Source organism: Scomber japonicus, chromosome 5 (genome assembly GCF_027409825.1).
Source record: "Scomber japonicus isolate fScoJap1 chromosome 5, fScoJap1.pri, whole genome shotgun sequence".
Classification (NCBI taxonomy): domain Eukaryota; kingdom Metazoa; phylum Chordata; class Actinopteri; order Scombriformes; family Scombridae; genus Scomber; species Scomber japonicus.
In genome coordinates, this window is record NC_070582.1 from 27286411 (window position 1) to 27300776 (window position 14366).

A 14366-nucleotide genomic window follows, 5' to 3' on the forward strand; every position below is an offset into this window, starting at 1 on the left:
AGAAAGAAGAGAGGGAAGGTGGGGAAGAAGATGGTACAGAGTAAGAAAGAAACTAGAGAAAGGATGCTTAAAATATGACATGACATTTGAGACAATAAATGTCAAAACGATAAAGTCGGAGGAGACTTTGACACATTTGCCTGTAGGTTTAGTTTTACTAAACAGAGACAGAGCAGGTGCACTGCTCCCTGTGAAGCATCTGACTTGTAAGAAGTAGTTTTATTAACTATAACTATCCCAATGATATCAAACCCAGTAGATTAAACGTGGGACTCACTCAAATGTTTATATGTTGTAAGACAAATGCACACACTTGGCCTCAGTGAACGTACTTTGTGTTACTGAACTGATGCCCATGGGCAAGACAAAGCATGAAAAAAGAGGCGGACATTATCAAGCAGGTCAGCCGCAACAACGCATCTTCGGTCGGGCACAGGAGACGCAAAGAGTCGATGGCCTCCGACACCAGCAGCAGGCACCGGAGGAGGAGAGTGATGCCTTCCCTCTTCATCAATACCACCACCACAGCAACCACACTTTATTATTAAATGCAATTTGGTTGCTTATAAATGATGTTGTTGTTGTTGTTTTTAAACACTCACCTCGCTGTAGTAGTAGTAGTAGTATATCGCAGGCTCCAGGGTGAAATCCCACATTTCAGCCGTGCTCGCTGCTGCTGCTGCTTATTTCAGGCATCTAGCGGCTCTCATCGTTCACGGCATGCAGTCACGTTGTCTGAATCTAAATGTGTGTCTCTCTCTGTGCGTGTATGTGTGTGTTTTGTCTTTTTCTTTTCCTTTTTTTTGTCACTCTCTCTGTATACAAAGTCAGACGAACGACGTAATTTAAATGGACATCGGTTTAACAAAAAAAAAGAAGATAAAAAAAGAGAGAAGGGAATAAAGGTGCTAGCGGTTTAGCTACGCGAAAGCTACGGGTACCAGATGTTGGTGAGGTTACAAGCCTGCTAAATGGCTTGCTGAATAAAAATGAGTAACGAGGAGGTTCCCAATACGAGATGAAGACCGCGGACTGTTCTCCAGGACGGCCCTCTAGTCCTGGACGAGGCGGGGAGGCGGTGTGAGCTGGTGTATCGTGGGAGGGACAGTCCTCTCAGACCCCGGCGGCTCAGCTGCAGCTGTCAAGCTAACAAGCGCAGATTACAACTTCCTGCCGTACCTTTGTCCTATTAAAATACGGTGCGTGTGTGTCTGTTACAACCATGATGTTACCATGATGTTGGGCAATTGAGGAAAACAAATGAACATTAAAATCCCCCCTCCACTAGAAAAATGTGTTTTCCTTGATTCTTCAGTTGGATGTTTGAGTTTCACTGTGCAGCAGGATGGATGAGAGTTTGTTTTCACATGGGTTGATGGAAAGTGGGAGTTTTCTCCTTAAAAGCCATCAGGGTCAAAACACATTGACACACAACATTGCATAAAACACAAAACACAACATTTAAAAAAAACAAAAAAACAACAATATTTCAGAAAACACAACATTTCAGAAGAACCAGCAACATTTCAGACAAGACAGCAACATTTCAGAAAACACAACGACATTTAGGAAAACATCATTTAAGAAAAGACAACAATATTTCAGAAAAGACAAGAACATTTATAAAGCACAACATTTCAGAAAACACAACATTTCAAGACAAACAACGTTTCAGATAACTCCATGACATTTAGGAAAACTACATTTCAGAAAACACAACAACATTCAGATAAACCAACACAGGTGGCTCAGGTTCCTCTGTACTTCATCCAACTGAGCAATGACCCAGAGTTCCTAATGCTTGATGTGACTATTTATTCCAGTATCAGACTGCAAATAATACAGCCTTCTATCAGAGAGCTTCTTCACCTCATTGTCTTGCAGTAAGTGGAGTTCTACTAACATTTTATCTTGCATACTAGCAGAAACATGTATGTACCTGTACCTGTTAGATCATACTAAATCAGCCCATTAACCATTCAAACCAATGCTGCAGTTCTCCAGATGTGCACTACGAGCCAATCTGCAGGTACAGTGAAGCGGCAGGTCTTTTTATGCACTTGAAATCTGTTTCACACAAGTCACAGATGAAACAGCAACCCCCAGAAAAAGAGCAAACTAGTATTTTAACCATGCATGCCTTGTTTTGAGCTGACATGTACCATCAAAGCTAGCACTGACATTTTCATGCTGCAGGATATCATAAGATCATATCATTGAATTTTTTCCACTTGTTACTGAATATTGGGAAAAATGAAATCAAAAGCATATAATTCTACTCAGCCTTTCATAAAAGCAAAACATATATAAAACATATTAAGCATAGAATAACAACTTGGAATCAATCAGGAATTAGAGCCTAGAGTATATCCAGGGATTAAAGCAAAAAAAAAAAAAAAAAGTCTTCTGACTGAAATATTTTTTCCAACCAAGTCATAAACGGTTGTCATAGAAACCCTTTTACGTTTGCTTTCTAGGATTTCAGGTAGAAACAGCTGAGGAAATGGCAAATTGTTCTCCTGCTGAAGAAGATTTATATTTCACCCACTAACCATTGCTGCTCTTTTCTAAATGAAATGGAAAAGCTTACAGGCAATAATAAGACATACTGAGGTCTGTAAAACCACAGTGGGGGTTGAAGATATAAATATTCAGAAATCATTTGTGTTTTATTTTAGCACCTCATGGGGTTCAGAAAATAGTTATTATAACAACATCCAGTCTCAGAATATAAGAAAACAGCTTTTATTATTTGACAAGGAATAAGAAAACAGCTTTCAATTGGATCTTTTGTATTTTAAAACAAAAATCAAATATCCACTCGTGTTTGGGTGGATTAGATCAAATGACTCTTCTTGTTTTTTTACTCTGGTAGTTTTATAGCACTTACAGTAACATGAGGAGTGTGGTTGTCACCTCCAGTTTTCACCTGGTTCAGTGTGTCTGTGTGAGCAGAACACACACTGAGACACACTGAGGACTCAGCTTCAACAAGGTGAAACATACAGCAGCTGTTTAATAGAGATCATCATCATCATAGCCACAAAGAACATCTCTCATTAAGATTTTGCTTTCTTACATTGAACCAACCAAAACCAGCATAACGTTGCTGCCATGTACTTTTAAACAGCACGCAGGTGTTTGAGGTGGAGCTGCACAGTTAGGTGGAGGTGTATGGGGAAGCTAACACAACAGCATCCTACAGCCACTTATCGGTGGAGCAACTTTATCCTCCATTCAGTGTTTGGCCCTTTTATATAGAACAGCAAGGAGGAATACAATAGCAGCATTCCTGTCGTGAACAGTCTCAAAGGAGAGCAGCGTGATGACAGCAAACAGCAGCAGAGACTAACCGTAGCTGCTCCTCTCCTTCATGTCAACGAGGGAGGAGCGGAGTCCTCCATGCAGCACACACAGAGCGGTGGAGAGTTGTCACAACTTAACTCAGTCATTCAGATGCAGTAATGGTTTGCTTGCTTCCAACACCATATTAACAATTTATAGATATTTGGTAATTGACTGGCGGGCTGCCCATGCCTGCTCCGTGTGTTTGTTGTTATAATAATGCAGGGTATCACGTTATATATTATTATTATTATAAGTCTGTAATTCTCTTTGGATCTGCATTGATCTTATATATGGACTACGGAAGAGGATTAGGGCCACTGTGGGGGAAAAAACGTGAGTTCTGACTTTTTTTCTCAGAATTCTGACTTTAAACTCACAAGTCTGACAAAAAGTCAGAACTCACTTTCTTCCCACAGTGGCCCTAATGATCTTCCATAATGGCCTTTCGGCAGTCAAATTAACGAAAATCCATCATAGCGACAGAGAACTTTGACCCCTGTATTATATCATAGGATTAATAAGTTAGTACAGTAATTATGTGTTTGCTGTCATAGACCTGTCTAGTGTAATATACTTATATACTATTGATTTCATGTTTCCAAGTGTTGTACAACCCTTTCCGCTTTGTGAAATGTTGTATTTTGACCTTCAGGGCCACCATACAATCCTGGTCCAATATTCAATTTAGTCAAGCATGATGTTGAAACTTTACGCCTCTACTGCAATGACTTCACTACGACATACATAAGTAGAGATTTTATATACATATTATGAAAGAGTATTCTGTACATATCTGAACACATAACATCGTAACACATGTTTAGAACAGTTATCAACGGTGCAAAAGAAGTATTGGGATCCTATACCTTAGCAAAAGTTGCTACTAGTGTTATTATTAGTTGTATTTTTATTATTGTTGTTTTATTCCTCTGTGTCTTTCTCTTGCTTCTTCTTTCTCTCTCAAACCAGCTGGTGAAGGCGGAACAGTGCCCACATACAGCTCTGCTCTGCTCGATGTTTCACGTTGGAGGGTTGGGTTTCTGTGAATTAAAGAGTAACAAGTAAAAGCCCTGCATTCAAAATGTTATCTAAAAGTAAAATATCAAAGTAAAAGTACCCATTATGTTGACAGAAAATAAGCTGTTATTCTATAATAACTAGAACAATGAGCCGGTTGGGCGCTGCAGCATGTTTACTTGCCAAAAGACGCACGCTTATAGATTAAAGCAGTGAGAAGAATGTATATTTGTATATGAAGGTCACAGTAAGTATGTGTCCCAAACACATGTGAATGTTGTCTAAAATTAGATATACAGGGTGTCCACAAAGTCTCTCTACAAAAGCAATTGATGAGACATGTTAATCAGATTTGTTTTTAATCACATTGCATTTGTGTATCATGTATGGAACAAAGATACGGGACATCAACGACCTGAAGCAAAAGATCACTGATGCCATTGGCACCATTGATGAGGCTATGCTACAGTGAACATGGCAAGAAATCCAGTACCGTCTTGATGTGCTTCATGCAACTAATAGTGCCTATATAGAGGTTTATTAAATGATTACATTTCCACAGATTAGTCTATTCATTTGCTTTTGTAAAAAAAAGAGACTTTATGGACACCCTGTACATAACCAGGGGTCACATGTTGGTTACGGGCAATTGTCTGAAAGGGTTAATTGGAAAGTACCTGTAGCGTCTCCATCTGTCTCCAAAGATCTCTTCAGTGTCATTTGCTCTCGACTGTCCTCGCAGCACTCATCTGAAAAGAAAATATTTTAAATGTTGCTTTTATGCAGTTGACTAAATGATAATCCATGAGTGTAGTTGCATCAGATAGTTGTTTGTTGTTAGGCCATGCTTAAATAAGATTGTGTATGTAAAGCAGACTGAATGAGTACCTGTACCCTCAGGTGGCTCAAATATCCTCTTTTTCCTCTTTCGCAGGCGATCTTTCTCACGTCGCGCTTCTGAAAAGTAAAAATGAAAGTGTGTTTTTATGCAGTTGAGTACATAATAATATATGAGTGTAATTGAGTCAGATAGTTGTTTGAAATTAGATCCACATAACCAAGGCTATGTTAGGCCATGTGTGAATAAGATTGTGTATGTAAATGATCATTGTTAATGTTGTTACTGTGGGATGAATCAGCTGGGGTAATCAGAAAGTATGAGTACCTGTAACCTGAGGTGGCTCCAATGACTGCCTCAGTTTCTTTCGCTGGCGATCGATCTCACGGCGCTCGGCTAAAGAGTAAATATTTCAAATGCATTTTTATGCAGTTTATGGAAATGATAATCTATGAGTGTAGTTATCGCAGATAGTTGTTTGAAATTAGATCCACATAACCAAGGCCATGTTAGGCCATGCGTTAATAAGATTGTGTATGTAAAGCAGAATGTACAAGTACCTTTAGCCTGAGGTGGCTCCAATGACCTCTTTTCTCTCTGTCGCTGGCGATCGTACGCACGGCGCGCAGCTGAAAAGTAAATATTAAAGTGCGTTTTTTATGGAGCTGAGTAAATTATAATCCATAAGTGTAATTGAGTGAGATAGTTTTGTTTGAAAGAACATCCACGTAACCAAGGCTACGTCAGGCCATTTGTGAATAAGATTGTGTATGTAAATTATCATTGTTAATGTTGTTACTGTGGGATGAATCAGCTGGGGTAATCAGAAAGTTTGAGTACCTGCAACCTGAGGTGGCTCCAATAACTTCTTCAGTCTCTTTCGCTGGCGGTCCTTCTCACGGCGCTCCTCTGAAAAGTAAATATTTCAAATGCGTTTTTTATGCAGTACATTATAATTCATGAGTGTAGTTGCGTCAGATAGTTGTTTGAAATTAGATCCACATAACCAAGGACATGTGTGAATGAGAGGGTGTATGTAAATGAGAATTGTTATTGAGTTGCTGTGGGATGAATTAGTTAGATAGGTAGGTATTTTATTAGCATGGTAATGCTAGCAGGTAGGTAAGAAAGTGAAGCAGCAATAGGCTTATGTTTATTTGTACATTAATTCAAATATATGCATATATAGGCATGAAAGGGTTAATCAGAAAGTATGAGTACCTGCAGCCTCAGGTGTCTCTCTCAGTGGTTTCATTCTGTGGCAATTGTCCTCACAGCACACTGCTGAAAAGTCAAGACAGCTTTTTAAATGAGATAATGCATGATGACACACCACTGGTTAACAAAGTCAATATATATTGATAATGGGATTTATGGCTATTATAGGCTATGACACACAGACAACATGGTAATATAGTGGACCCAATGCATGAAAAGGTTAGGCTTTACATGCATAATCACATTGTGAAGTATGATCTAGTTGCTAATGAAAACAGTCATATGTCTATGTAATAATTTCTAAATCTTGGTAGAGATGGGTAATGTTAGAAAAAAGTGTGTGTGTGTGTGTGTGTGTCCGCAGTGCGTTTGTTTGTGCTACCAACATAATCCCAGACGCTCATTCATAAACCAAAGATGTTGTTAGGAGAGTTACTATTTAACTCTGGAACAAAGGGGATCTTAACCCAGAGACAAAGAGGAACATAACGCGTGAAGAATAATTGCATGGTTGGAAGGCTATTGGGTGAGTGAGTTCACAAACTGTAGCACTAGCATTAGCATTAGCTTTTGTGATTTGAAGCAAAGTTTGTGGTTTCTTACCTGACTTCTTTGGAGTTTCGCCACCTTCGCGGTAATATCGTACGGCGTTTGGTTAGCCTGGGTATACCCGTGCTCTCATACGAGCGATATTCTACTTTGCTCTGACTGTGAGCATGGCCACCAAAACAAAATATTCGCCTGAGATGAGAAAACAATCACAGAACGGGGAGGTGGGCGACTCTGTTTACAACACCAGCATGGCGGCCACGGAGGTGCAACAACCGTTCAAAGCAGCAGTAGATGATTGTGTGCCAAGTGAATTGGAAGGCAAGTTCACTTGCCTTCCAATTCAGGTTTTTTCACACAAAAACCTGCGCTACACGATTTGCTTCATAAAAAAGGACGTGTTCGCGCTGCTCCCTACTTTTGTTTCATACAGTCTATGCTCCCTACAGGCGTCATCGCACATCGTTGATATGATTGGCTGTAAGCGTAAAGAAGAATTTGATCGACATTCGTTGATCCCGCCTCAAATAAACGGCTCCTCCCCACTGCCCCAGACCCTAGATAGTTCTAGCACTACTAGTTAGTCTACCTTTGTTTTATGTATGTTGTACAATCTCATGTATTTTTTCTGTCTTGCTGATTGTCTGTTTGTTCAATTTTCAATAAAACGTTGTTTGAAGAAAAAAAAAATTCTAGCACTGCTCGGCCAGAGCGATAGATAGAAGTACTCGGCTCGACTCGATATCAAATGGGCAGCGACGACATAGCACAGCTGATCGAAACTGCCGTGACTTCGAGAGGGAAGAGAAGATGAGTAGGTCAAGGCTGAAAAGGATAAGGAGAGGATGTATGTACTTACTGTATGTATGTACTCCTTTACTTATATGTACTTAGAATGTATTATTCTCAACAAAATATATAACCAATAACCAAATGAGCAAACAATGATCATAGATATAAATACATCAACTGTAGCCTCTTAGTAAATGTAATACCTGTAACCATAATACATGAGGAAAACCGAGGAAACAGAGAGTAAAATGATAACATTAGACAGTTAAAACAGAGAGTGATGTTTTGAATTTGAAAGTCGAAAAGGTCACAGTACAGTAAAGTTTGAAAAGTCACAGTAGTGATCAACATCAAACCATGTGTGGGATTTACATTTCAAATCTGTTCTCGATATTCTCCGACAGACGGAGTATAATGAGGTGTGTTTGCATGTGTGTGGGTGTTTATATTTTAAGACTACAGTATCTGGAAATAAGCACACTGGTATCTGAAGTTTCAAATAACATCCTTGTTGACATAAGTAATGAGTAGTATTTTCACTCTTTTTATTTATTTATTTTTAAGTATTTAAGTATTTAAACTTGTGTTTGGCTGCAGTTTGCATGTTCCAGTTTCACAACCTTAACAAAGTTATATGGATAATTACTGAATCATGTGATCTTCTTGCACTGCAGCACTCTGCCTTTTCTGCATTATATCTAAATACATTAACCAGATTTATTTATATACAATATATCTTTTATACAATCCATGTTCATGAATGCTGAAACAGTGTTTTTTTGTGTGTGTGCCTGTACCAATTCAACCTTGCACAATGGATTCATCATATCCTGTATTATTATTATTATTATTACTATTATTTTTAATCTTTTCTATTTTTTATCTTAATTTTAATTCTCAAAAATGTTTTTCTTCTTGTTCCTACAATTTAATGTTTTAATGTTTATTTTCTTATGAGGTTAAAACCTGAAGCCTCCAGTGCATTTCTGAGAAAGGACTTTACAGTGAAGTTTGAAGCATCTTGTGTCCAACTGAAATGTACTTACTTATAGATTTTTTTTTATGGAGGATGTTTAATGAAGGAGAAGGAGGATTTTTAAAGTACACTTGTATTTTTTTAGGAGTGGAGTGACACATTTGTCAAATTGTTGTTCCAAGAAGAGTATTTTTCATATGTCTTAATTAATAGATGTCTGTAGGGAATCTCTAAATTGAGAGAGTGATGTGTCTTTATTTATTCCTCTTTGGAGAAATTCAAATTGGCACAGTAGTCCAGCAGAAAAAAAAGTAATTTAAGGGTGAAAGTGATCAAATAAATAAAATAAAATATGTACAGTAAACATTCTCTGTGTAAATAAATCTGCAATATACAAATGTGCAATAGTTCCTGAGATTACATACATGTAAATGTTCCTGAGATTTAAGGACAGCATCAGTGTTTTTTGTGGGGGTGTGAGCTACTGTTGCTGTTGTGTGGTCCAGTTTGATGGCGGATGGTATGAAAACATAACTTCATTTATTCGACCGTTTCTCCAATTCAAGCGCAATTTCATTCCTTCATACGAAGCATTTGATACCGACAAGTAAATGTGTTTGTGCTGAGCTCTTTTTGTCCTTTGTCGACATCTGTTGGACGGTCCGCACTACTACACTACTGCCCAACTTTTCCCGTCAGGCAGGATGAGGGCCACCTCACAGTGACGCGCGGTCGTATTGGTGCTGGTAGGACCCCACCAACGGCGGGTCATCGTTGGAGCTGCAGTGAATGAATTTATGTCAATGAAACTTTATCCGTCTGAAATCAGAACCATCTTATTTAAAAAGCCGGTAAATATATTATTCTACACATCTGCACTTTGTCCGCAATCAAACAGACCCTGTATGTTTGTAAACGACGCACAATATTCACTAATAGAGGTCGGAAATAGAAGATGCGTCAGGAAGAAAAAGTGGCGCTTTGTATGAACGTTCAATTCAAGTTAGCTGACTAGCCGTGCAAGCTAAACTGTGTGCATACATATAACCTGCTAATACTGTCAAGTTCTAAGAATATAACTAACGCTGTGCTACCTCAGTTCATAATAAATAGAGAAGCTTTCAAACAAAATATAGTGATATGTACTCTGGCTACTTGCTAAGCTAACGGATAGTACTTCAACCTTGTCCAGTAAGCACTTTATATCTCGGTCAGGTTCTTGTGCTTTTATTGTTAAGAGTTCAATTAGTTCATTTCATCTTAGTATTACTTCCCCAACCCAGTCTGACTATCCCTCTTAAAAAGTCACCTTACTGCCAACAACAGAAACAGTAGCAGGCTGGTCACAGGAGAGAAACCTGCTCACACCATCAAGCATCTCATCTCTACTTCTGTCCTGCACTGCATGTGTATGTAACCTGTTTCTTTGTCCTCCTTTTCTTTCGATTACAGATTTGAGCCGGGGTAAGTGCTCTGTCTGCAACCCCTGAAGCCACAGAAAGAAAGGGAGCCATGTTTTTGTACAACATCACCCTGCAGCGTGCCACTGGCATCACCCACGCCATCCATGGAAACTTCTCAGGTGAGGGGATGCTTGCTGTTGTTTTGTCCTTTTCAGGCCCGGATCGTCTCCTAAGAGGAAGTCTCTTGAGTAATGAGTGAGACGGCTGTAGCTCAGGTATTGCAGGGATGGTGTCTGTCCACACATCTGTCCTTGAGGAAGACTCTAAAGCTAAAATAGTTTTCCAGATGTGTGTGTAGGTGGGGACATGTTCCAGTTGTTTTGGATGAAATAAATGAGGATAATGAGTGTAATGTAACACTAAGTCAGTATAAGTCTCTTCACCAGTCAAGTCTCATGTCTTTTAGTTTTGTGTTTTTTCGGGTTTATGTAATAAACAGACAGGCCTGCACATTTTAAGTGATGAATATGAGTTTTCATCATGTCACAGCTTTTTCTGTGGCTGTACATCAATGGAAAGAAAATAGCAACAGCTTCTGAATGTAATGTCGAGGGTACGCCTTTTCTAATAACATACACCGCTTTATAGATTAGAAAGTGTAATCACACACATCAGTGTGTTGTAGATGTGATGAGTCTGTCATGTCTCTTCTCTGACAAACACTGGAGAAAGATTTAACACCTCTGATCTGAACACACAAGTGTATTTTCAAGCATCAATAGTAGCAACTATTCTCCATTATCCTGATGTGGGTTTTTAGTCCTTTTTCATTATTTGTTAATACTCGCTGTGTGCAAGAAGCTGGAATTTTGGCATTCTTGCTTGAAAAACGACTCAAAGTTGCTGAAAGAGGTTGTTGTTGTTCTTTTTGACGAATTGATTAATGAAATAATTGTTTCACTTTTATTTTTCTCTATGAAAGAGGAGAAGATATTGGTGAGACATCCTGTGAAATACTGCAATCATAACACACCTGTCTGAGAAAAAACATGTTTGTATCTCGCTCGGTAGGAACCAAGATGCAGGAGATCGTCGTCTCCAGGGGGAAAATCTTGGAGTTACTTCGACCTGATGCCAACACGGGGAAGGTGCACACTCTGCTCACAGTGGAGGTTTTTGGCATCGTAAGATCTCTGATGGCCTTCAGACTCACTGGAGGAACCAAAGGTACATAACTCAAGTGTGCATGCACTCACTCACATGCGTTTATGATTACAAACATGGATTTTGTAGATAAAGACGTCCTCCAATTAAAATTGTGGATTAGAGTGGAAATGTTTCTCTCTGCTTTTTGGGCATATAATTTAAGATTGAAGTTCTGTTCAGGACTTGTAAACTGATAAAAGGAAAATGCATCTGTTGGTCACATGTATGTATTTATGTATGTTCATGTGTGTTTGTAGATTACATTGTTGTTGGAAGTGACAGCGGCCGCATCGTCATCCTGGAATATCATCCATCAAAAAACATGTTTGAGAAGATCCACCAGGAAACATTTGGGAAGAGCGGCTGTCGGCGCATCGTCCCCGGACAGTTCCTGGCTGTGGACCCTAAAGGCAGAGCTGTCATGATCGGTATGAAGTGATATCAGGCGTTCAAATATAAAAAATTATACATTATACACATTAAGTGTGTGAAGTATATAAATAAAATGAAGTAAATAAAAAAACACCAACAAGTTATTCACAGGTCAACCAGATCAAACAAACAGTGTAGTCCATATTCTGAGCTGCCAAAATACATTGTGCCCTCACCATCATATACTAAGGATAGAAAAAAGGGAATGACAATAAAAATACATGATTACCTTGAAGGTGCAGGGAAATCTATTCACTTAACATGAGAATAAAAAGGGTCCACATTGCCCAGAATTTATTTTTAGATTTCTTTAGATTTTTTCCCAGCTTGATGCAATTTAAGATACCTTTAATCCAAAGGGCATGAGATGAAGGTGCAGGAGATTTCCATCTGAGCGAGATTTGTCGTCTTGCCAGCAAACGAAGGTGATCACATCCTTGTTAATTTTGGTCAGGTGCAGTGCGGTTGGAGAGGGTTAGGGTTAGCTTGTTAAGAGTTTCTTACAGAAAGCCCTAACCTACAGTAGCACTGCTGTCCTCAACTACAGTTTGCTGTTGGCTCATTCATTTAGAACAGCTAACAAACAAATCTGATTATACTGTCTAGTTAGTCCACAACATCCAGCCAATCAGAATCGCAAATTCTCAGTGTCCGTGGTATAAAATGACAGTTTCATTCTTAAAGGAAAGCTCTGAAATTGAAATATTCCTGTGAAATAATTGAATTAATTATTGTGTATTCCTTTTTGTCCTTCTCTTGTTTAGGAGCGATAGAGAAACAGAAGTTGGTTTATATTCTGAACAGAGACGCAGCTGCAAGACTGACCATCTCCTCTCCTCTGGAAGCCCACAAAGCGAACACACTGGTCTACCACGTAGTAGGAGTGGATGTGGGCTTTGAAAATCCCATGTTTGCCTGCCTTGAAATGGACTACGAGGTATGTTCACGAAATGCTTGATAGATTACAAAGTGTTATCACACACATCAGTGTGTTGTAGATGTGATGAGTCTGTCATGTCTCTTCTCTGACAAACACTGGAGAAAGATTCAATACCTCTGATCTGAGCACACAAGTGTATTTTCAAGCATCAATAGTAGCAATTATCCTCCATTATCCTGATGTGCGTTTTTAGTCCTTTTTCATTATTTGTTGATACTCACTGTGTGCAGGAAGCTGACAATGACCCGACAGGAGAAGCAGCCGCTAACACACAGCAGACGCTCACCTTTTACGAGCTGGACCTCGGCTTGAATCATGTGGTCCGCAAGTACAGCGAGGCCTTGGAAGAGCACGGAAATTTCCTCATCACTGGTAAGCAAATGGGCAAATGTGGTTGCGCACATCAGGGCCCAAACAGTAACTGCATCAGTTATCACATGCCTCAGTAGTTAGCCGCAATGAAAACCAGCATTCAATACCTGTCACTAATGGTTGGAGACCGTCAAAAGTGACGCTAAGAAAGAGGCTGGTGTGTCAAATTACACTAAACGGGGAAAATGGAATTGAAATTTAACCAGAAATATCCTGAGGAATGTCTTAGGATTAGATTTGTTTTCAGGACACTTTTTTTGTGTGTGCGGGTTTGGCTTGAAGATAAGACACACACATATATATATTATAGTTGTGATGCGATGTGATGAGTATGTCATGTCTCTTCTCTGATCAACAGTGGAGAAAGATTAAACATCTCTGATCTCAGAACACAAGCTTAAGTGTCGAGAGCAAAGTTGAAGTTAGTAGAAAGGAGCAGCCTTATGTTCTTTTCACTGCAGTGATCTATGTTCTCCTTTATGTCTAGTTCCTGGTGGGTCAGACGGGCCCAGCGGAGTTCTGATCTGCTCCGAAAACTACATCACTTACAAGAATTTCGGAGACCAGCCTGACATTCGCTGTCCCATCCCACGACGCAGGGTGAGTCCTAAATACACAAGTATACCACAGCAGGCCCCGGCAGCCTACTGGTTAAGACTCTTGTCACATAACCACAACGTCTACTCTGTTCCATTTCTGCAGCAGACCCTTGTTCTCACCTCATTTCCAGTAATCACTACTGTCTACTGTCCACTATTAGAAGCAAATCTTTCTTAACACACTTCCTGTGCTGCTTTATGAGTAGTTTTCCTACAGCATCCTACAAGAATGGCATACATTCAAAGGTGGCCCCTTTTCTTTACAGTGAGGAAGTGTTCCCGCTGTAATAGGGTCACTTCCAACAATGCGTACACTTTTGTCATCGTCTTCTTTCTTCATCTTTCCATCCCACAGAATGACCTGGATGACCCCGAGCGTGGCATGATATTCGTCTGCTCAGCCACCCACAAAACCAAGTCCATGTTCTTCTTCCTGGCCCAGACTGAGCAGGGAGACATCTTTAAGGTTACCCTGGAAACAGATGAAGAAATGGTGAGCAAAGATGAAGGAGGTGGAGGGTGCAGCCTTAACCAACCTTTTAAAAATGGACATTGCCATTTCTTTACTCATTATTTATTGATAGATGAATCTTTACTCTAATCAGATGTCTCACATTGCTTATTTAGTTTTGGGTAGAGTAAAACATATAACCAGAGGTATTCAGTTTATGGTAAT

The 14366-nt window shown here is 39.4% G+C and overlaps 2 protein-coding genes across 4 annotated transcripts in view; one reads left to right on the top strand and one right to left on the bottom strand.

The window, feature by feature from the left end:
• Positions 1–4108: 4108 nt before the first annotated feature.
• Positions 4109–7287, bottom strand: LOC128359125 (uncharacterized protein C05D11.13-like). 3 transcript variants are annotated; one of them, XM_053319551.1, is made up of 8 exons: positions 7025–7287; positions 6425–6484; positions 6044–6112; positions 5764–5832; positions 5531–5599; positions 5254–5322; positions 5043–5114; positions 4109–4388 (listed from the first exon to the last, which is right to left on the bottom strand). In XM_053319551.1, the coding sequence occupies exons 2-8, from the start codon at positions 6456–6458 to the stop codon at positions 4309–4311; spliced, it is 462 nt and encodes a 153-aa protein (XP_053175526.1). In that variant the 5' UTR covers positions 6459–6484; positions 7025–7287; the 3' UTR covers positions 4109–4308. The 3 variants fall into 3 exon arrangements, with proteins under 3 accessions (XP_053175526.1, XP_053175527.1, XP_053175525.1); XM_053319552.1 differs by having other exon boundaries at positions 5260–5322; positions 6425–6487; XM_053319550.1 differs by having other exon boundaries at positions 6425–6487.
• Positions 7288–9493: 2206 nt separating this feature from the next.
• Positions 9494–14366, top strand: part of sf3b3 (splicing factor 3b, subunit 3) — a 33276-nt gene continuing 28403 nt past the window's right edge. Inside the window, exons 1-8 of the mRNA XM_053319376.1 lie at positions 9494–9589; positions 10191–10320; positions 11213–11368; positions 11605–11775; positions 12544–12716; positions 12950–13091; positions 13579–13691; positions 14046–14183. Coding sequence (XP_053175351.1) covers positions 10251–10320; positions 11213–11368; positions 11605–11775; positions 12544–12716; positions 12950–13091; positions 13579–13691; positions 14046–14183 — 963 coding nt within the window. The 5' untranslated portion in view covers positions 9494–9589; positions 10191–10250. The remainder of the gene's footprint in view (positions 9590–10190; positions 10321–11212; positions 11369–11604; positions 11776–12543; positions 12717–12949; positions 13092–13578; positions 13692–14045; positions 14184–14366) is intronic.

What these genes read in the sequence shown, in the direction of transcription:
- LOC128359125 (XM_053319551.1), bottom strand. Translation starts at nt 6,458, where the DNA reads ATGAAACCACTGAGAGAGACACCTGAGGCTGCAG. An exon ending in GGAGCCACCTCAGGTTGCAG is followed by an intron (nt 5,833 to 6,043) that starts GTACTCAAACTT and finishes TTTACTTTTCAG; the next exon opens with CTGCGCGCCGTGCGTACGAT. An exon ending in GACAGATGGAGACGCTACAG is followed by an intron (nt 4,389 to 5,042) that starts GTACTTTCCAAT and finishes TTTAATTCACAG; the next exon opens with AAACCCAACCCTCCAACGTG.